Source organism: Myiozetetes cayanensis, unplaced genomic scaffold (genome assembly GCF_022539395.1).
Source record: "Myiozetetes cayanensis isolate MyiCay16 unplaced genomic scaffold, myiCay2020 scf63, whole genome shotgun sequence".
Taxonomy (NCBI): Eukaryota; Metazoa; Chordata; class Aves; order Passeriformes; family Tyrannidae; genus Myiozetetes; species Myiozetetes cayanensis.
In genome coordinates this window covers 126,516-149,185 of record NW_026087887.1, presented here as the reverse complement: position 1 = coordinate 149,185, position 22,670 = coordinate 126,516, and the positions used below count along the sequence as shown (strand labels likewise).

The 22,670-nt window shown below is 55.3% G+C and overlaps 1 protein-coding gene across 1 annotated transcript; it reads right to left on the bottom strand.

Moving 5' to 3' along the window:
* Positions 1-1,797: 1,797 nt before the first annotated feature.
* Positions 1,798-14,682, bottom strand: LOC126651489 (keratin, type II cytoskeletal 5-like). Its single transcript, XM_050337410.1, has 10 exons — positions 14,276-14,682; positions 13,955-14,135; positions 12,256-12,476; positions 11,534-11,594; positions 10,311-10,406; positions 10,041-10,205; positions 5,629-5,754; positions 4,413-4,633; positions 4,256-4,290; positions 1,798-2,294 (listed from the first exon to the last, which is right to left on the bottom strand). Exons 1-10 carry the CDS (start codon positions 14,680-14,682, stop codon positions 1,828-1,830), a joined length of 1,980 nt encoding a protein of 659 aa, XP_050193367.1. The 3' UTR covers positions 1,798-1,827.
* Between the last annotated feature and the right edge of the window lie 7,988 nt (positions 14,683-22,670).

Genomic DNA, 22,670 nt, shown 5'->3' with positions numbered 1-22,670 from the left:
TGGAATTTCGATGTTCAGAGCTCTCCAGGTTGGGGCGTTCTGAGCTGCCCTAAATCCCCACACCCACCCTGGGCGGTTCCCACAGAAATTCAGGGCGCTCCTGGGTTTTTAATCTCTTGTTTTTTAACCTTCCCTGCTTTTTTTTTTGGTCTGTCTGGGACCAAACAGGGCAGCCAAGGGTGACAAAGTTGACTGTGAGGTGGCAGCGATGTCCTGGAGCCAGGAGGGCCGTGGGATCCTGGGATTCTTCGGGAAAAAAACGTGGCCAGCAGGTCGGGGAGAGGATCCTGACCCTTTTTCCACATGTGGGGTGTGGGTGTTCAGCTCCGGCCTGCACAGGTTCAGAAAGGACAAGGACGCTCCTGGGGAGGGTCCAGAAGAGGCCACGAGGATGAGGAGGGGTCTGGAATGTTTCTCTTACGGGGAGAGAGACTGGAGGGACCTGGGCCTGGTTTGTCTGGGGAAGAAAAGGCTGGGAGGGGACCTCAACAGTCCTCCTTCTCCTCCTTCTTTTACTTCTCCTCCTTCTTCTTCTCCTTCTCCTCCTTCTCCTTCTCCTTCTCCTCCCTCTCCTCCTTCTCCTCCCTCTTCTCCTTCTCCTTCTCCTCCTTCTCCTTCTCCTTCTCTTCTCCTGCTTTTCCTCCTTCTCCTCCTTCTCCTTTTCCTTCTTCTCCTTCTCCTCCTTTTCCTTCTCCTTTTCCTTCTCCTCCCCCTTTTCCTCCTTCTCCTCCTCCTTCTCTTCTCCTGCTTTTCCTCCTTCTCCTCCTTCTCCTTTTCCTTCTTTTCCTTCTCCTCCTCCTTCTCCTCCTTCTCCTTTTCCTTCTACTCCTCCTCCTTCTCCTCCTTTTCCTTCTTCTTTTCCTTCTCCTTTTCCTCTCCCTCCTCCTTTTCCTCCTCCTCCTCCTCCTTCTCCTTCTCCTCCTCTCTCCTCCTCCTCCTCCTTCTTCTCCTTCTCCCTCTGTCTCCAACTCCTCCATTTATTTGGGGACAACCCATTTCGAGCTTTCCACCAGGATTTTTATCCGTTAGGATTTTATCTCAGAAAGGGTGACCCTCCAGCTCACCCCTGCTTGAAGGTTGGGAACTTTTCAGGCTGCTGGTTCTGAACATAAAAAAAAGGCAAATTAACAAAAAAAAAGGCAAATAAAAACAATAAATAAATTACAATTTTTACTGGACACGTTCCAAAAAAAAAAAAATAAAAAGGGGGGGGAGAGAGAGGACCTTGCTTTCGAGGGACTCTCAGCCCCACACGTCATCCAGTACTTTTTTAATCCTGTAATTTAGAAAACCAGCCCCCTTTTCCCTTAATTTTTAAAGCTGAACCCTCTGATGAAACACCCACGGGGAAGGAAAAGAAGGGGAAGGACAGGAACGGGAGAGAAACGTGGAAAAAAAACCTTTGGAAAAGCTCGTGGCAAGTTGAATCCACCCCCTCCACCCCCAAGGGTGGCACCCCAGGCTGCTTCCCTGATTTTATCCCTCCAAACCCTCGTGGTCCTGAGGGATCCCGGTTTCCCAACACCCCCTGGCTGTGTGAAGGGTTGGAAAAAGGAGGGATTTTTCCATCCCATCCCATCCCATCCCCCTGGAGCTGGCTCCCAGCGGGGCTCCGAAAGTGCTCTGGATGATCAGAGCAGACGTTTCGATTTATTTTTTTGGGATGTTTCTTTTTCTGAATAAAATTTAAAAATCAATTTTTAATATTTTTTTTGGAGGGGGGGATCCAAGCAATCACGGGGGAGGGAAGAGCAGGAGAAGGGGGGCAGGAGCAGGACAGGGTGGTGACGTGGGAAGGGCCTGGGTTTGGTGTTTGGTTTTTTTTTTTCACTCAGGCTCCTTCAGGCTCTGGCTCTTGATGCTCTTCTTGCTGGAGGAGGTTTTGGAGACGATTTTCACCCCGGGGTTGGCGCCTTTCGCACTCCCGGAGCTGAAATTCCCTCCGCTGGTGCTCAGGCTGCTGCTGCCGCCTCCACCCCCGAGTCCGAGTCCTCCTCCTCCGCCTCCAAAGCTTCCTCCTCCTCCTCCTCCTCCTCCTCCTCCTCCGAGACCGAGACCGAAACCGCTCCCTCCGCCTCCTCCGAGGCCGAAGCTGCTTCCACCTCCTCCTCCCCCGAGGCCAAATCCGCTTCCAGCTCCTCCTCCAAGGCCAAATCCGCTCCCTCCTCCTCCTCCTCCGAGGCCAAATCCGCTCCCTCCTCCTCCTCCTCCGAGGCCGAAGCCGCTCCCACCTCCCCCGCTCAGGCTCAGCCCCCCAAATCCTCCTCCCGCGCCGGAGCTGGAGCTGATCACGGCTGCAAGGAAAAAGCCAAACCAGAGGGCTTGGAAATCTGGGATCCTGGGATGGGGTTGGGATTGGAGGGGATCTTAAAAAGCCCGTCCAGTTCCAGCCCCTGCCAAGGGCAGAAGGGACCGGCGGGTTCCTCTTCCCGGTCAATAAATCAGGGAATTGTGGGATGGTTTGGGGTGGAGGGACCTTAAAAAGCTCATCCAGGGACACCTTTCCACGGGTAGGGATGCTTCCCACCATCCCAGGGGGATCCAGCCTGGCCTTTGGACACTCCCAGGGATGGGAAATCCTCTGGGAAATCCCTTCCAGGGCCTCCCCACCCTCCCAGCCGGGAATTCCTTCCCAAAATCCCACCTAACTCCCCCCCTTTCCCAGTGGGAAGCCATTCCCTGTGTGCTGTCCCTCCATCCCAAATCCCAAATCCCTCTCCAGCTCTCCTGGAGCTCCTTCAGGCCCTGGAAGGCTCTCCAAGCTCTCCCTGGAGCCTTCCCTTCTCCAGGGGAACACAGACTCATCCCATCCCACCTTTCCCCGGGCAGGGACCCCTCCCACCATCCCAACCTGCCCCTGGACCCTCCCAGGAGCCTCAACTTCCCTGGGCAATCCCCAATTTCCAGGAGGCACCACCGGCAGGACCCTCACCCCCCTTGGGACCTGATCCCAACTTCCATCCCCAGTCCTGTCAGGGGCAACCCCTCCCTCGTCCCCAAGGACCCTCCCAACCCATCCCTTGTCCCCGAGGTCCCTGTCTTGTCCCCGAGGTCCCTCCCTTGTCCCCAGGGTCCCTCTCACCCCCTCCCTTGTCCCCAAGGACCCTGTCTTGTCCCCAAGGTCCCTCCCTTGTCCCCAAGGACCCTCCCAACCCCTCCCTCATCCCCAAGGTCCCTCCCACCTCTCCCTTGTCCCCAAGGTCCCTCCCTTGTCCCCGAGGTCCCTCCCACCCTCCCTTTGTCCCCGAGGTCCCTCTCTTGTCCCTAAGGTCCTTCCCTTGTCCCTGAGGTCCCTCAAGGTCCCTCCCTTGTCCCCAAGGACCCTCCCAACCCCTCCCTCGTCCCCAAGGTCCCTCCCACCCCTCCCTTGTCCCCAAGGTCCCTCCCTTGTCCCCAAGGTCCCTCCCTTGTCCCCAAGGTCCTTCCCTTGTCCCCAAGGTCCCTCAAGGTCCCTCCCTTCTCCCCAAGGACCCTCCCAACCCCATCCCTTGTCCCCAAGGTCCCTCCCTTGTCCCTGAGGTCCCTCCCAACCCCTCCCTTGTCCCTGAGGTCCCTCTCACCCCCTCCCTTGTCCCTGAGGTCCCTCTCACCCCCTCCCTTGTCCCTGAGGTCCCTCTCACTCCCTCCCTTGTCCCCAAGGTCCCTCTCACCCCCTCCCTTGTCCCTGAGGTCCCTCTCACCCCTCTCCTTGTCCCTGAGGTCCCTCTCACTCCCTCCCTTGTCCCCAAGGTCCCTCCCTTGTCCCCGAGGTCCCTCCCACCCCTCCCTTGTCCCCAAGGTCTCTCCCTTGTCCCCAAGGTCCCTCCCTTGTCCCCAAGGTCCCTCTCACTCCCTCCCTTGTCCCCCAGGTCCCTTCCTTGTCCCCAAGGTCTCTCCCTTATCCCCAAGGTCCCTCTCTTATCCCCAAGGTCCCTCTCTTGTCCCCAAGGTCCCTGTCTTGTCCCCGAGGTCCCTCCCAACCCCTCCCTTGTCCCCAAGGTCTCTCCCTTGTCCCCAAGGTCCCTCCCACACCCTCCCATGTCCCCAAGGACCCTCCCAACCCATCCCTTGTCCCCAAGGTCCCTTCCTTGTCCCTGAGGTCCCTCCCACCTCCTCCCTTATCCCCCAGGTCCTCTCCTTTAACCCAAGGACCCTCCCATCCATCCCTTGTCCCCAAGGTCCCTCCCTTGTCCCCAAGGACCCTTTCTTGTCCCCGGGGTCCCTCCCCCCCTCTCCCCGGTCAGGACGGTGCCACCAAGCCCCCCGTGGCACTCACAGTAGCTGATGGGGTTCAGTCCCTCCCCGCTGAGCCTGTGGTGGGGGCAGAGGGAGAGCAGATCAGAAGATCAGAGCCAGATGAAGGACGGGATTTGGGGGGCAGAGGAAAGGGGAGGGGAAAAACTGAGAGGGGAATCCCACCCTGCCACCCCCACCTGCTCTCCTCGCCCTCCAGCAGCTTCCTGTAGGTGGCAATCTCGATGTCCAGGGCCAGCTTGACGTTCATGAGCTCCTGGTACTCGCGGAGCTGCCGGGCCATGTCGGCCTTGGCTTTCTGGAGGGCGTCCTCCAGCTCCATCACCTTGGCCTTGGCGTCCTTGAGGGCCAGCTCGCCCCGCTCCTCCGAGTCGCCGATGGCCGTCTGGAGGGTGGCACACTGGGGAGGGGAAAGGAGGAGGGGGGTTGGGGTGCCAAAACTGCTTTGCTTTTTTATGTTTGGTTGGGTTTTCTTTTTTTTTTCTTATTTTTTTGCCTTTTTTTTGCCTTTTTATGTTTTTTGCCCTTTTTGCAGTTTTTGCCTTTTTTTCTTTTTTTTTCTTATTTTTTTGCCTTTTTTTTTTGCTTTTTTTGCCTTTTTTTGCAGGTTTTTTTGCCTTTTTTTCTTTCTTTTCCTTTATTTCCTTTTTTTTGCCTTTTTTGCCCTTTTTTTCTTTTTTTTCCTTTTTTTGATTTTTTTTGTTTTTTCCTTTTTTTTCTTTTTTTTTGCCTTTTTTTGCCTTTTTTTTCCTTTTTTTGCCCTTTTTTTGCTTTTTCTTGCTTTTTTCCCTTTTCATTGATTTTTTTTGCCTTTTTTTACTTTTTTTTGCTTTTTGCCTTTTTTTGCTTTTTTGGGGTTTCTTTGCCTTTTTTTCCTTTTTTTTGCCTTTTTTTCCTGTTTTTTTGCTGGTTTGCCTTTTTTTGCAGTTTTTTTTGCTTTTTTCTTTTTTTTCTTTTTTTTTGCCTTTTTTTGCCTTTTTTCCTTTTTTTTCTTTTTTCTTTTTTTTGCTTTTGCCTTTTTTCTTTTTTTTTTGCTTTTTTACCTTTTTTTCCTTTTTTTCCCTTTTTTTTTCTCTTTTTTTTTTTCTTTTTTTTTCTTTTTTTTTCCTTTTTTTTCCTTTTTTTTTCTTTTTTTTTTGCCTTTTTTGCCTTTTTTTTTCCTCTTTTTTTTCCTTTTTTTCCCTTCTTTTTCCCTTTTTTTTTTATTTTTTTCTACTTTTACCACCCCGAGGCAGACAAAAACCCCAGTTCTACTTTATTTTTCAGGGCACATTTCTTTGCGTTCCTTCCCCCACGCCCGAGATCCCTCACCCAGCGTGCCAGGAAGAGCTGGATGATCCAACAAAACAACCTGGAGCCTTTTCCAGGGGGGAATTTGGGGCTCCCCGGGCTCACCTGGTTGCGGGTGTTCTCGATCTCGGAGCGGATCCTCTGGATCAGCCGGGTGAGCTCCGAGATCTCCCCCTTGGTGGTGCGCAGGTCGTCCCCGTGGCGGCCGGCGGTGGCCTGGAGCTCCTCAAACTGAGGGGGAAAAGGAAATGTGAACCCTCTGGATCATCCCAAGGGACTGGAGCTCCTCAAACTGAGGGGGAAAGGAAATGTGAACCCTCTGGATCATCCCAAGGGACTGGAGCTCCTCAAACTGGGGGGGAAAGGAGATATGAAACCTTCTGGGGTGTCCCAAGGGCCTGGAGCTCCTCAAACTGAGGGGGAAAAGGAGATATGAACCCTCTGGATCATCCCAAGGGAATGAAACCCCTCAAATTCAAGGACACAAAAACCACTGGGGGTCCCAATGTCCTGGAGCTCCTCGAACTGAGGGGGAAAGGAGATATGAAACCTTCTGGGGGGTCCCAAGGGACTGGAGCTCCTCAAACTGAGGGGGAAAGGAAATGTGAACCCTCTGGATCATCCCAATGGACTGGAGCTCCTCAAACTGGGGGGGAAAGGAGATATGAAACCTTCTGGGGGGTCCCAATGGCCTGGAGCTCCTCGAACTGAGGGGGAAAGGAGATATGAAACCTTCTGGGGGGTCCCAAGGGACTGGAGCTCCTCAAACTGAGGGGGAAGAATGTGAACCCTCTGGATCATCCCAAGGGACTGGAGCTCCTCAAACTGAGGGGGAAAGGAAATATGAACCTTCTGGGGGGTCCCAAGGGACTGAAACCACTCAAATTCAGAGGTAGAAGGGAGAATCAACACTCTGGGGTGTCCCAATGGCCTGGAGCTCCTCAAACTGAGGGGGAAAAGGAAATATGAACCTTCTGGGGGGTCCTAAGGGAACTGCAGCTCCTCGGACTGAGGGGGAGAAGGAAATATGAACCCTCTAGGGGGTCCCAAGGAACTGAAACCCCTCAAATTCAGGGGCAGGAGGGACAGGGAATCCTCTGGGGTGTCCCAATGGCCTGGAGCTCCTCGAACTGAGGGGGGAAAGGAAATGTGAACCTTCTGGGAGGTCCCAAGGGACTGGAGCTCCTCAAACTGAGGGGAAAGGAAATGTGAACCCTCTGGATCATCCCAATGGCCTGGAGCTCCTCAAACTGGGGGGGAAAGGAGATGTGAATCCTCTGGATCATCCCAATGGCCTGGAGCTCCTCAAACTGAGGGGGAAAGGAGATATGAAACCTTCTGGGGTGTCCCAAGGGACTGAAACCACTCAAATTCAGGGGCAGAAGGGACAGGAACCCTCTGGATCATCCCAATGGCCTGGAGCTCCTCAAACTGAGGGGGGGAAAGGAAATGTGAACCTTCTGGATCATCCCAAGGGACTGGAGCTCCTCAAACTGAGGGGGAAAGGAGATATGAAACTCCTGGGGGGTCCCAATGGCCTGGAGCTCCTCAAACTGAGGGGGAAAAGGAAATGTGAACCTTCTGGGGGGTCCCAAGGGACTGAAACCACTCAAATTCAGGGGCAGGAGGGACAGGGAACACTCTGGGGTGTCCCAATGGCCTGGAGCTCCTCAACCTGAGGGGGAAAGGGAAATATGAAACCTTCTGGGGGGTCCCAAAGGATTGGAACCCCTCAAATTCAGGGGCAGGAGGGACAGGGAACCCTCTGGGGGGTCCCAAGGGACTGAAACCCCTCAAATTCAGGGACACAAAACCACTGGGGTGTCCCAAGGGACTGGAGCTCCTCAAACTGGGGGGGGAAAGGAAATGTGAACCCTCTGGGGCGTCCCAAGGGACTGGAGCTCCTCAAACTCAGGGGCAGAAGGAGATATGAACACTCTGGGGTGTCCCAATGGCCTGGAGCTCCTCAAACTGAGGGGGAAAGGAAATGTGAACCCTCTGGATCATCCCAAGGGACTGGAGCTCCTCAAACTGGGGGGGAAAGGAATGTGAACCCTCTGGATCATCCCAAGGGACTGGAGCTCCTCAAACTGGGGGGAAAAGGAAATGTGAACCCTCTGGATCATCCCAATGGCCTGGAGCTCCTCAAACTGAGGGGGAAAGGAGATATGAAACCTTCTGGGGGGTCCCAAGGGACTGAAACCCCTCAAATTCAGGGGCAGGAGGGACAGGGAACACTCTGGGGTGTCCCAAGGGACTGGAGCTCCTCAAACTGAGGGGGAAAGGAGATATGAACCCTCTGGATCATCCCAATGGCCTGGAGCTCCTCCAACTGAGGGGGAAAAGGGAGAGTGAACCTTCTGGGGGGTCCCAAGGGACTGAAACCACTCAAATTCAGGGACACAAAAACCACTGGGGTGTCCCAAGGGACTGCAGCTCCTCAAACTGGGGGGGAAAGGAAATGTGAACCCTCTGGGTCATCCCAAGGGACTGGAGCTCCTCAAACTGGGGGGAAAAGGAGATATGAAACCTTCTGGGGTGTCCCAAGGGCCTGGAGCTCCTCAAACTGAGGGGGAAAAGGAAATGTGAACCTTCTGGGGGGTCCCAAGGGACTGAAACCCCTCAAATTCAGGGACACAAAAACCACTGGGGTGTCCCAAGAGACTGGAGCTCCTCAAACTGAGGGGCAGGGGGGACACCGAACACTCTGGGAGGTCCCAAAGGATTGAAACCCCTCAAACTGAGGGGGAGAGGGGAGAATGAACCCTCTGGGGGGTCCCAAGGGACTGAAACCCCTCAAAATGAGGTGTAGAAGGAAAAGTGAACCCTCTGGGGGTCCCAATGGCCTGGAGCTCCTCAAACTGAGGGGCAGAAGGGACAGTGAACCCCCTGGGTCATCCCAAGGGACTGAAACCCCTCAAACTGAGGGGTAGAAGGAAAAGTGAACCCTCTGGGGTGTCCCAGTGCACTGAAATCCCTCGAACTGAGGGGCAGGAGGGAGAACGAACCCTCTGGGGTGTCCCAATGTCCTGGAGCTCCTCGAACTGAGGGGTAGAAGGAAAAGTGAACCCTCTGGGTCATCCCAAGGGACTGAAACCCCTCAAACTGATGGACAGAAGGCAGAATGAACTCCCTGGGGTGTCCCAAGGGACTGAAACCCCTCAAACTGAGGGGCAGGGGGGAGAATGAACCCCCTGGGGTGTCTCAACGGACTAAAACCCCTCAAACTGAGGGGGAGAGGGGAGAATGAACCCTCTGGGGGGTCCCAAGGGACTGAAACCCCTCGAAGTGAGGGGCAGAAGGGACAGTGAACCCTTTGGGGTGTCCCAATGGCCTGGAGCTCCTCAAACTGAGGGGCAGAAGGAGAAGTGAACCCTTTGGGGTGTCCCAATGCCCTGGAGCTCCCCAAACTGAGGGGCAGGGGGGAGAATGAACCCTCTAGGGGGTCCCAAGGGACTGAAACCCCTCAAACTGAGGGGGAAAAGAAAATGTGAACCCTCTGGGTCATCCCAATGTCCTGGAGCTCCTCAAACTCAGGGGCAGGGGGGAGAATGAACCCTCTGGGGTGTCCCAAGGGACTGGAGCTCCCCAAATTCAGGGGCAGAAGGCAATATGAACCCCCTGGGTCATCCCAATGTCCTGGAGCTCCTCAAACTGAGGGGCAGGAGGCAGAATGAACCCCCTGGGTCATCCCAAGGGACTGAAACCCCTCAAATTCAGGGCCAGAAGGGAGAATGAACCCTCTGAGTGTCCCAATGCAGTGAAACCCCTCAAACTCAGGGGCAGGGGGGAGAATGAACCCCCTGGGGTGTCCCAAGGGACTGAAACCCCTCAAACTGAGGGGCAGAAGGGACAACAAACCCTCTGGGGCATCCCAAGGGACTGAAACCCCTCAAACTGAGGGGGAGAAGGAAAAGTGAACCCCCTGGTTCATCCCAATGGCCTGGAGCTCCTCAAACTCAGGGGCAGGAGGGACACTGAACGCTCTGGCTCATCCGAAGGAACTGAAACCCCTCAAACTGAAGGGCAGAACCAAAAGTGAACTCTGTCATCCAGGGAAAAGTGAACCCTCTGGGGTGTCCCAATGTCCTGGAGCTCCTCAAAGTCAGGGGCAGGAAGGAGAATGAATCCTCTGGGGTGTCTGAACGGACTGAAACCCCTCAAACTGAGGGGCAGAAGGGACAACATGAACCCTCTGGGTCATCCCAAGGGACTGAAACCCCTCAAACTGAGGGGCAGGAGGAACAGTGAACCCTCTGGGTCATCCCAAGGGAAAAGTGAACCCTCTGGGGTGATCCCAAGGGACTGGAACCCCTCAAACTGAGGGGCAGAAGGAAATATGAACCCCTGGGTCATCCCAATGTCCTGGAGCTCCTCAAACTGAGGGGCAGGAGGCAGAACGAACCCCCTGGGTCACACCATCATCCCCCAGCTCCCCCTCCCGGAGGCGCCACAGGCAGAACAAACCCCCATGGAGGGGGGTGGGTTTTTTGGGGGTCCCCTCCCCCTCCCCTCACCTTGTTCTGGTACCAGGCCTCGGCCTCGGCGCGGCTGCGGTTGGCGATGTCCTCGTACTGCGCCTTCACCTCGGCGATGATCCCGCCCAGGTCCAGCTCGCGGTTGTTGTCCATGCTCAGGATGACGGCCGTGTCCGACGCCTGGGCGCTGAGCTGGGCCAGCTCCTGGGGGGAGAAACACCCCGGGGGGGTCACTGCCATCCTTCCCCAGGGTTGGGGAGGGGGGCAGTGCCCGCTCTGGGGGGTGGCAGGGTGGGATGGGGCGGGTACCGCGTCGTAGAGGGCGCGTAGGAAGTGGAGCTCGTCGCTCAGCGCGTCCACCTTGGCCTCCAGCTCCACCTTGCTCATGTAGGCGGCGTCCACGTCCTGAAAAGGAGGGTGCCACGAGGCTCTTCTCAGCCCCAAAAGGCCCAAAAGGCCCTAAAAAGGCCCTAAAAAGGCCCTAAAAAGGCCCTAAAAAGGCCCTAAAAAGGCCGTCTTGGGACGGGTGGGGCGGGATGTGCTCGGCGCAATCATCTCCCTGCCACCGGCACAGCACCCCTCAAACCCCTCACTTTGAGGGGTTCCAGTCCCTTTGGGACACCCCAGACGGTTCACTGTTCCCTCCTGCCCCAGAATTTGAGGGGTTTGAACCCCTTGGGACACCCCAGAGGGTTCATTCTCCTTCCTGCTCCTCACTTTGAGGGGTTCCAGTCCCTTGGGACACCCCAGAGGGTTCACTTTTCCCTCCTGCCCCTGAATTTGAGGGGTTTCAATCCTTTGGGACACCCCAGAGGATTCATTCTCCTTTCTGCCCCTCACTTTGAGGGGTTCCAGTCCCTTGGGACACCCCAGAGGGTTCAGTTTTCCCTCCTCTCCCTGAATTTGAGGGGTTTCAGTCCTTTTGGGACACCCCAGAGGGTTCATTCTCCTTTCTGCCCCTCACTTTGAGGGGTTCCAGTCCCTTGGGACACTCCAAAGGGTTCACTGTTCCCTCCTCTCCCTGAATTTGAGGGGTTTCAGTCCCTTTGGGACACCCCAGAGGGTTCACTGTTCCCTCCTGCCCCTGAATTGGAGGGGTTTCAATCCCTTGGGACACCCCAGAGGGTTCATTCTCCTTCCTGCCCCTCACTTTGAGGAGTTCCAGTCCTTGGGGCACCCTGGGGTGGGGGTTGGAGGGGCAGCTCTTGCCCTTCCCTCAACCCCCCACCAAAAAAAAAGTGATTTGGAAGGGGATGAGGAGAGAAATCCCAGCTGTTTGGCCTTGGCACCTGGAATTCCTGGCACTTCTGACCCCCCCCTGGGGTCTGTTCTGCCCTGGGTGTGTCTTGGGGACGGGAGTTGGGGGGAGATTTTCGTGGAGTCCGCTCCTTTTTCCCCCCCCTCCAAACCCCACCATCCAAAAGCGGGGTTGAAAGCCCTTCTGAAAGACCAGGAAGCAGCTCCATGAGATTTCCCACCCTTTGGGAGGTTCCTAGGGCTGGGTAACCCCACCCTTTCCCCATCTCACCCACCTTTTTGAGCACCACGAAGTCGTTCTCGGCCGCCGTGCGCCGGTTGATCTCCTCCTCATACCTGTGGTGGGGGAAAGAATTGCTCAAATCCCACCCTTGGGGAGCAGAAGAGGTGCCCAGGGAGGGCTGAGAGGGGATTTGGGTGCCCCCAAATCAACCTGCAGGCTCAGAGGTGTGAAAATCCCTTTTTCTCCAAGGGTATTTTCGATTTGAGGCTGGAGGGACAAGGAGGGTGAAGGAGGTTTGGGGGGGGGATTTAGGGGGGGATTTCCATCTGCAGGTGCCTCCACAGGGTGTTGTGTCCTTTTTCTGGTGGGAAAAACGTCCTTGGACCCCTTTCTGGGGGTGCTGCAGGGGCAGAAACCTCGGAGCAGTGGAGATTTGGAGGGATTGATGAGCACAAACTGGAGATGCTTTTCCCCCTTTCCCACAGAAAATTCCATGATTATCTCAACATTTACCTTCCAGAAATGTACATTTTTGGGATCAACCACAGAATCACAGAGAGGAGAAAAAAAAACCAACCCAAATCTGCTGAGTTGGAAAGGAGGACCACCCAACCCAACCCTTTGTGCCCCCAAAAATCCCATTAATCCCCAAAAATCCCAACCCCTGAGGGCGGGTGCTCCAAACAGGGGCAAGGGGGGTTGGGACCAAACCCCTTTCCACCCTCTTTTGGGGCTCCAAACTCCTGCATCCCGAAGCCATCCCCCACAACTCACTTGTTCTTGAAATCCTCCACCAGGTCCTGCACGTTCCTCAGCTCGCCCTCCAGGCGGCCCCGCTCGCCCAGCAGGTTGCCCAGCTGCCTCCTCAGGTTGCCCACGTAGGCCTCGAACAGGGGCTCGAGGCTGCCCTTCCCCGAGCTGCCCTTCTGGCCCTGCTCCTGCAGGAGGGCCCACTTGGTCTCCAGCACCTTGTTCTGCTGCTCCAGGAACCGCACCTGGGGCGGTGGGGGGAGAGGTTCGGGTGATTGTCGGGTCAATCCCCGGGGATAAAGGGGTTAAATCCAGGCGGGAACACCCCCTGGATCAGCCAGGGCTGTGTCGGCTCCTCCTGCCCCTGAACGACCCCACCCTCGGGGGGCGGATCTCTGAATTTGGGGAGCCAACGAGCAGTGATTACAAAATGAGGGTTCAGCTCTTTCCCCACTGGTTTTCCTTTAATATCCATAAAAAATGAGGGTCCAGCTCTTTCCCCACTGCCTTTCCTTCAACACCCTTAGAAAACGAGGGTTTCCCCACTGTTTTTTCTTTAACATCCTTAGAAAATGAGGGTTCAGCTCCTTCCCCACTGGCTGTCCTTTAACAGAAAACAAGGGCTCAACTTTCCCCACTGGTTTTCCTTTAATATCCATAAAAAATGAGGGTCCAGCTCTTTCCCCACTGTTTTTTCTTTAACACCCTTAGAAAATGAAGGTTCAGTTCTTTCCCCACTGGCTGTTCTTTAACAGAAAATGAGGGTCCAGCTCTTTCCTCACTATTTTTTCTTTAACATCCTTAGAAAATGAGGGTTCAGCTCCTTCCCCACTGCCTTTCCTTCAACACCCTTAGAAAACGAAGGTTCAGTTCTTTCCCCACTGTTTTTTCTTCAACATCCCTAGAAAATGAGGGTCCAGCTCTTTCCCCGCTGGTTTTCCTTTAATATCCATAAAAAATGAGGGTTCAGCTCTTTCCTCATTGGCTGTTCTTTAACAGAAAACAAGGGTTCAGCTCTTTCCTCACTATTTTTCCTTTAATATCCATAAAAAACGAGGGTTCAGCTCTTTCCCCACTGTTTTTTCTTAAACATCCTTAGAAAATGAGGGTCCAGCTCTTTCCCCACTGGTTTTCCTTTAATATCCATAAAAAATGAGGGTTCAGCTCTTTCCTCGCTGGTTTCCCTTTAACATCCTTCGGGTTTTGTTTTTTGGTTTTTTGTTTTTGGGGTTTTTTTTCCTCCCGGGAAGATTTTTATTTTCCTTCCCCAGAGCCAAGAGCCCGAGCGCTACAGCGAGAAGATTCCCTGCCTTCCCCTTTGCTCCCACGTGCTCCAGGTTTATCCAGTGAAACGCCAAGGGAAGGGCTCAAGCCGAGCCCTAATATAAAAGGATCTGATCCTGCAACAAGACCAACCCCTCCTGATTCCCCTACAGAAAGAGACGCTCGCACCCGGCCCTAAAACTGCCTTTATCCCGTCTAAATTCACCCGTGCCGTTTCTCAGGCACAAAAACCCGGCTCTAACCCCGCTCCTGCGAGCCTCAAACCTCGTTTTCTGCCTCGCAGCCTTTCAGAAAATACTTTATTTTCTGAAAATACTTTTATTTTCTGAGGGCTTTAACCGAGACCCGCAGGCAGGAGAAGGGTGGAGCTGCGTGGGGTTGGATTTTTGCGCCCACAGGGCTCGTTCTCGCCCTCCCCCGACCCCCAGGGGGGCCTCACCTTGTCGATGAAGGAGGCGAACTTGTTGTTGAGGGTCTTGATCTGCTCCTTCTCGTCCTTGCGCACCTGGTGGATGCTGGGGTCGATCTCCAGGTTGAGGGGGGCCAGCAGGCTCTGGTTCACCGTCACCTCCTGGATGGTGCCCACCCCGGAGGGGCCGCCGGCGAACCCCGCCGGGCCCCTGCCCGCCCCCAGCCCCGCGGGGAACCCCCCGAGACCCCCAAAACCGAAACCCCTCCTGCTCCTGGTCCTCCTGCGTGCCCGCCCCCAAAACCCAAAGCAGAGAAGCCGAACCCGCCTCCTGCTCCGCCGAGCCCGAGCCCCAGCCCGGTACCGACCCCTCCTCCTCCTCCTCCTCCTCCTGCTGCTCCTCCACCAAGCCCCATCCCCATCCCAGCCCCACCTCCAAAAGCAGCCCTGAAGCTGCTCCCCACCCCGATGGAAATCCTCTTGCTGCCCCCCAGGTTGTAGAGGCTCCTGCTGCCGAAACCTCCCCCTCCTCCCGCACCTCCAGCTGCCCCCACGAGCCTCCCAAAGCCTCCCCCCATTCCCGCTCCTCCTCCTCCTCCTCCTCCTCCTCCTCCTCCTCCTCCTCCTCCTCCTCGAGCCAGGGACGCGGAGCCGAACCCAGCCCTGCTGATGCTGCCGCTGCTGCTGGGCACGATGGCCGAGGCAGCGCTGTAGGAGCGGCCCCCGGGCCCTGCCCTCACGCTGAAGGTTCTGTTCATGGCACCGAGGAGGGGAACAAACACCCAGGCCCCTCTGAGGGGCAGAGAGAGCGGCCCCGACCTTTTTATCCCAAACCCGGCGGCGGCGGAGCTTGGGCTGGGCCGCCTGGGAAGTGCAGCGATCAACTCGCTGCCTTCATGGTTTTGACGTGCCCTCCCCCTCCCCACCGTCACCCCCGCTTCCCCCGGGGGGCCAGGTGTCTCCCTGAAACTCGGGCACGCCCGTGGGGATGGATGTGCTCGGCTGGAAGGGGTTACCTAACGCCGGGAGTTTGGGGCGGGCAGAGCTCCCCCAGCCCCGGGGCAGAACCCCGGCAGGGACGGCAGGGTTTGGGGGTGGGGTGGTTTGTGCACAACCCTGGAAGGGCTCAGGTTCCAGGTTGGAGCGGGGTGGGAGGGTGGAAGGTGTGCCTGGTCCAGTGGAAGGTGTCTCTTGTCCTATAAAAGGTGTTCCTGGGTCCTAGGGAAGGTGTCCCTGGTCCTATAAAAGGTGTTCCTGATCCAATAAAAGGTGTCCCTGATCCAATAAAAGGTGTTCCTGATCCAATAAAAGGTGTCCCTGATCCAATAAAAGGTGTTCCTGGTCCAATAAAAGGTGTCCCTGGTCCAGTGGAAGATGTCCCTTGTCCAATAAAAGGTGTCCCTGGTCCTATAAAAGGTGTCCCTGGTCCAGTGGAAGTTGTGCCTGGTCCAATAAAAGGTGTTCCTGGGTCTAGGGAAGGTGTCCCTGGTCCTATAAAAGGTGTCCCTGGTCCTATAAAAGGTGTTCCTGGTCCTATAAAAGGTGTCCCTGGTCCTATAAAAGGTGTCCCTGGTCCTATAAAAGGTGTTCCTGATCCAATAAAAGGTGTCCCTGGTCCTATAAAAGGTGTTCCTGATCCAACAGAAGGTGTCCCTGGTCCAGTAGAAGGTGTTCCAAGTCCAATGGAAGGTGTTCCAGGTTCAAGGGAAGGTGTCCCTGGTCCAACAGAAGGTGCCCCTGGTCCAGGGAAAGGAGTCCCTGATCCAACAAAAGGTGTCCCTGATCCAATACAAGGAGTCCCTGGTACAATAGAAGGTGTCCTGGCCTAGGGAAGGTGTCCCTGGTCCTACAAAAGGTGTCCCTGTTCCAGTGGAAGATGTCTCTTGTCCTATAAAAGGTGTTCCTGATCCAATGGAAAGTGTCCCTGGTCCAATGGAAGGTATCCTGGTCTAGGGAAGGTGTCCCTGATCCAATAAAAGGAGTCCTTGGTACAATAGAAGGTGCCCCTGGTCTAGGGAAGGTGTCCCTGATCCAATAAAAGGTGTCTCTGATCCAACAGAAAGTGTCCCTGATCCAGTAAATGTCCCTGGCCTAGGGAAGGTGTCCCTGATCCAATGGAAGTGTCCCTGGTCCAATAGAAGATGTCCCTGCTCCAATAGGAGGTGTCCCTGGCCTAGGGAAGTTGTCCCAATTATCCAGGGAGGATAATTGATTGTCCTGTGAGATATCTGATTATCCAGGGGGATATCTGATTATCCCGAGGGGATATCTGATTATCCAGGGGGATATTTGATTATCCAGGGGGATATTTGATTATCCCAGGGGGATATCTGAGTATCCAGGGGGGATATCTGATTATCCGGGGGGATATCTGATCATCCAGGGGGGATAATTGATTATCCTGTGAGATATCTGATTATCCAGGGGGGATATTTGATTATCCAGTGGGATATTTGAGTATCCAGGAGGGATATCTGATTATCCAGGGGGATATTTGATTATCCCGAGGGGACATTTGATTATCCAATGGGATATTTGATTACCTAGGGGAATATTTTAATATCCAGGAGGGATATCCGATTATTCAGGGGAATTTCTGATTATCCCAGGGGGATATTTGATTATCCAGGGGGTTATTTGATTATCCAGAGGGAATATCTGATTATTCCGAGGGGACATTTGATTATCCAGTGGGAATACCCGATTATCCAATGGGATATTTCATTTTCCCGAGGGGATATTTGATTATCCAAGAGGGAAAAACGCTGCCAGGGAGGCTCCAACAGCCCCGACAGCGAATCTCCCTCTGCAGGGCAGGGATTATTCCCGGTTTTGGGAATTCCCGGTGTTCCCCTACCCGGGATCGCCGCTGGGAATTCCCGAGGAGCCTCCGCCTTGGGGGGTGGGGTGGATTTTTCTCCCAAGGGGCCCCCTGGGAAAAGCAGGGTTTGTCTTTCACGGTTCTTTGAGCTCCGGGGAAGGGAAAAATCGGCCTTGAAGCTGAAAAACGAGTTGGGAGCGGCTGAGGGAGCTGAGCGAACGTGATGGGATTAAAGGTGGGGCTGCCAAAAAAAGGGGGGGAAACGTCAAATTGTCACTCGGGGCTGGCCAGGAGGGGTGAGAGCCACACAAAGGCCGAGGGAGGGGGGAAAAAAACACCCCCTTGTCCCTCCTGGGGTGGTTTGTGGAGTGGAGGAAAGGAGGGTTGGGGGCAGGGGGAGATTGGGGGGGTTCCATCTGTCCCAGTAGGATCAGCCCTGCAGGACTGGGGAGACTGGGGGGGGTTCCATCTGTCCCAGTAGGATCAGCCCTGCAGGACTGGGGAGACTGGGGGGGTTCCATCTGTCCCAGTGGGATCAGCCCTGCAGGACTGGGGAGACTGGGGAGACTGGGGGGGTTTCCATCTGTCCCAGTGGGATCAGCCCTGCAGGACTGGGGAGACTGGGGGGGTTCCATCTGTCCCAGTAGGATCAGCCCTGCAGGACTGGGGAGACTGGGGGGTTCCATCTGTCCCAGTAGGATCAGCCCTGCAGGACTGGGGAGACTGGGGAGACTGGGGGGTTCCATCTATCCCAGTAAGATCAGCCCTGCAGGACTGGGAAGACTGGGGTGGTTTCCATCTGTCCCAGTAAGATCAGCCCTGCAGGACTGGGGAGACTGGGGGGGGTTCCATCTGTCCCAGTGGGATCAGCCCTGCAGGACTGGGGAGACTGGGGGGGTTTTCATCTGTCCCACTGGGATCAGCCCTGCCGGACTTCCCGTTTTCCAGGTGGAAAAATGGGGGTTTGGGAGCCAAAGGGACGGAATAAATTCCTCCCCCGGGAGGGTGGGGAGGTCCTGGCGTGGATTTGCAGAAGGATTTCCATGCCTGGAAGTGTCCAAGGGCAGGTTGGAGCGAGCTGGGACAGGAGGGAGGTGGAACTGGACGGGTTTTAAGGTCCCTCCCAACGCAACCATTCCAAGGATTCCACCAATCCAGGCTCCGCCAGGCGATAAAAGGAGAGATTTCCAGAGCGGATTTGGCCTCAAAACTCCACCCCTGGATTTTTTTCTCTCCAAAACACCTCGATCCGCTGGGAGGACTGAGGGAGACTGGGGCTGTCCCATCAGTCCCTGTGGAGACCTCCCTGGAACATTGCAGGACCTCAGGGGAGACTGCGGGGGGCTCTGCATCCAGAACTGCAGCGCCAGCACGGGATAATGAGGGTTCAAAGGGAAACAGGGGGATTGAGAGTTAAATATACAGAGTAAATTCCTCCCGGGGAAGGTCCTGGGATGGATTTCCCAGAGAAGCTCTCCGGATCCCTGGAAGTGTCAAGGCTGGGTTTGGAGCGACCTGGGCAGGTGGGAGGTGGAACTGACCGTGCGGAGATCCGACTGGATGAGGTTTCAGGTCCCTGCCACGTGGAAGGTGGGACTGGCATGGGTTCAAGGTCCTGCCCGGATTTGGTTCAAAGCACCTGCCGTGGGAAGGTGGGACTGATGGGTCCTAGGTCCGCTGGGAAGGCTGGGACTGGATGGGTTCTAGGTCCCTGCCCGTGGGAAGGTGGGACTGGATGGGCTCTGCATCCAGAACTGCAGCGCCAGCACGGGATAATGAGGGTTCAAAGGGAAACAGGGGGGGGAATTGAAGTTAAATATACAGAATAAATTCCTCCCGGGAAGGCCCTGGGATGGATTTCCCAGAGAAGCTCCCCCCGGATCCCTGGAAGCGTCCAAGGCTGGGTTTGGAGCGACCTGGGCTGGTGGGAGGTGTCCCTGCCCGTGGGGAAGGTGGGACTGGATGGGTTTTAAGGTCCCTGCCCGTGGGGAAGGTGGGAAGGTGGGACTGGATGGGTTTTAAGGTCCCTGCCCGTGGGACTGGATGGGTTTTAAGGTCCCTGCCCGTGGGGAAGGTGGGAAGAAGGGACTGGATGGGTTTTAAGGTCCCTGCCCGTGGGAAGGTTGGGACTGGATGGGTTTTAAGGTCCCTGCCCCTGGGAAAGATGGGACTGGATGGGTTTTAAGGTCCCTGCCCGTGGGAAAGGTGGGACTGGATGACTTTTAAGGTCCCTTCCCACCCGATCCCACAATTCCGGGCTCTTGTCGACCTGCAAAGGGGGCACACCCAGAGCTCTGCCCCGTGCAGGGTTTGGGGCCTCCGATCTGCCCCCCAAAACCGCACTCCCGGCCTTTTTGTGTCTCTCCAAAGCTCCGTGATCTACATGAACAATCCCCCCCCGGGGCAGGCGGCAGCGATCCCAGGGTTTCCCAACAGCGGGGAGTGGAGGACGGCGATGATTAAAGGTTTTTCTCCCCGAAAAGGCAAGAGCTGCCGGGCTGCTTCGGTGCCCTGGGGGCCTGGCTGGGTGCTTGGAGGAAGGAACGCCTGGCAGGGAGATGATCAGCGTGAATTACGAGCCGTCGGGGCACCTGGAGCTTCTCGTCTGGGCGTTTCTGCTGCTTTATTTACATGGAAATGAGGCCGAAAAACCACGGGAGAGAAAAGGAGTTCAAAAAAAACAAACAACAAAACATCTGCAGGTTGGGTGAGTTTTTTGCCTCCTCGCCAAGGGTTGGTCCGCGTGGTTTTCACCACCCCCACCCAGCCCGGGCATCGCTGCAGTTGTTGAGGGCTCGTTATTGATCTGTTCCCACACTGATCTCGGTGATCAATCAGCGGGGAGGCACTGGCTGGGGGTGGGAGCGCGAAGGAAACGCGCTCCGTGACGGGGCAGGACCGGGGGTGGGGTCATCAGCACAGAACCAGAAAATCAGAGAGTCAGAGAGTCAGAGAATCATGGAATTAGAGAATCACAGAGTCATGGAATCACAGAATCAGAGAGTCAGAGAATCGTGGAATTAGAGAATCACAGAGTCATGGAATCACAGAATCAGAGAGTCAGAGAATCACAAGAGTTGTGGAATCAGGGAATCACAAAATCAGAGAATCAGAGAATCGCAGAATAAGAAAGAGAATCAGAGAATCACAAAATCCTAGAATCACAAAATCAGAGAATCACACAATGAGAGAAACAGAGAATCAGAAAGTCAGAGAGTCAGAATCAGAGAGAGAATCAGAGAATCACAAAATCAGAGAATCACAGAATCATAGAATTATAGGATCATGGAATCCCAGAATCATGGAATCCTAGAATCACAAAACCAGAGAATCAGAGAATCACAGGATCAGGGGATCATGGAATCCCAGAATCATGGAACCAGAGAATCATGGAATCATAGAATTGTAGGATCACAGAATCAGAGAATCAGCGGGGTTGGAAAAGCCCTCTGAGCCCGTCCAGTCCGACCCTCGCTCTGACCCCGCCGTGGTTCCCAACCCGTGGCGCTGAGGCCACATCCAGCCTGTCCTTCCACCCCTCCAGGGACAGGGAATCCACCCCCTCCTCTGGAATCAGACATTCCAGGGGCTGAGTGAAGAATTCCCTCCCGATATCCAACCCCAAACCTCCCCTGGCACAGCCTGGAGACCTTTCCTGTCCCGCTGCCGCTTCCTGGAGCAGAGCCCGACCCCAACCCGGCTCCATCCTCCTGTCAGGGGGTTGTGGAGAGCGCTGAGTCCTCCCCTGAGCCTCCTCCTCCTCCTCCCCCAGCCCCCTTCCCGGTGGGAATTGCGCTCCAAACCCTTCCCTGTCCCTGTTCCAGCCCCTCCCGAGCTGAGGGTGGCCCAGAACACCCAGGGGTGACCTCACCGAGCCCGGCAGGAGGGTTGGGCGCGTCCTCCAGCCCTGCGAAGAAGCGCTGAGTCAGCAGGGACGGCCGGGAGGCCAAGCCGGGGGGAATAAATGACCGTGAATTAGCGCCGTGAATTAATTAGCGCCGGGCTCGGGGGGGTTTGGGGGGGGAATAAATGACCGTGAATTAGCGCCGTGAATTAGTGGCGGGCTCGGGTTTGGGAATAAATGACCGTGAATTAGCGCCGTGAATTAATTAGCGCCGGGCTCGGGGGGGTGGTGGGGGAATAAATGACCGTGAATTAGCGCCGTGAATTAATTAGCGCCGGGTGAACCTTTCCCCTGGGGGGGGGAAACGAAGCTGCCCCCGCCCTGTTGCTGCTCCCAGACCTCCCAACCCGGGGCGTGGGGGGCGTGGGGGGCGTGGATGGCTCCGAAGGGCGGCTCAGAGAGGGGAGGGGGGCTCGGCTCAGGATTTAGGGAGCCGTGGGAAGGGAGAAGCCGCGGGGCCGGTTGGTTTTCCAGCTGTGTCACCCTGAGTGTCACCCTGAGTGTCACCCGGCTTTGTTGTAGGGTCAGAGGGGCGCTGGGAACCGGGGGGGGATTTTTGGGGTGTCCTGGGCAGGGCCAGGACGCTTGGACTGGATGATCCTGGTGGGTCCCTGCCCACTCAGGATATTCCCTGGTATTGTTGTGGGTGGGTTCACACGGTTTTTTTGGGTTATTTCGCCCGTTTTTGGGGTGGGTTCACACGTTTTAGGGTGAGTTCACACATTTTTGGGTGGATTCATACATTTTAGGGAGGGTTCACCCGTTTTTGGGTTGTTTCACCCGTTTTTAGGTGATTTCACACGTTTTAGGGTAAGTTCACCCGTTTTAGGGTGAGTTCACACATTTTAGGGTGAGTTCACACGTTTTGGGGTGGGTTCACACGTTTTAGGGTGGATTCACACATTTTAGGGTTGTTTCACCCGTTTTAGGGTGAGTTCACACGTTTTAGGGTTGTTTCACCCGTTTTTGGGTGGGTTCCTACGTTTTAAGGTGGATTCACACATTTTAGGGTTGTTTCACCCGTTCTAGGGTAAGTTCACCCGTTTTAGGGTGAGTTCCACATTTTAGGGTGAGTTCACACGTTTTTTGGTGAGTTCACACATTTCAGGGTGGCTTCACAGACACCGTGGGAGATCCCAGGAGCCCCTCACACCCCAAACCCTCTGTCCGAACTCTTCTCGAAGCTCCAACCCCCACCCCGCCCCCTTTTAAAATCCGTCTCCCAAATCCTCCCGAGGAAATCTGCGGTCCCCAGGGAGGGAAATCAAAACCCGGCGTGTGAATGATGCGTTCGGTTTATTGAAGGTACAGCTGAAAGGCGGAGAAGGGCGATCGACCCCGCTCGTTTAACACATGAAAAAAAAAAAAAGCTTTTTAAACCCGTCTGGGAAAGAACAAACAAACCAGCTCATGCATTATTAACCCACAGGAACGTAAGGTGCTCTCGCCGGGCCGTAATTAAAACTCTGCTCTGCCCAAACCCGGTGTAGCAACTCGGACCGATTTACATGGAAAGTGTTCCCGACCCTCCGGGAAATAGGGAAAAAAAAAAAATAATTGCCTTTTCTGCTTGTTCATTAAAGGAGCTTAAATTACAGCTTCGCCTCGGACAATTAAACCGCGGCTTTTCTCTCTCTGTCTCTCTCTGTCTGTGAAGTCGGGATGACCCAAAAAAATAAATTTCTCATCCTTTTGCAAGAAGGGGTTGAAGGGGGAAGGGAGGAAAATCCCTGCCGGGAAGGGGTGAGGGCAGGGAAGGGCCACTCGGGACGCGTGGAGAGAGGGATGGGCTGTGAAATGAAAACCTCGCCTGGCTGAGGGCGCGGGAGGGGAAGGTTCGGGAGGGGGAGAGGGAGGAGGACGCGACGGGGAGGGCGGGTTTTGGTCACGAGAAGAAGAAGAAGAAAAGAGTTCGTGGCAGAGCGTGGTTGTGATGCCTGGAGCTGTCTTGGGGTGGGGAGATCGGGGAAAGGGGGGGGGGACACAAAACACTGATTTATTTATTTATTTTTAACGATGCC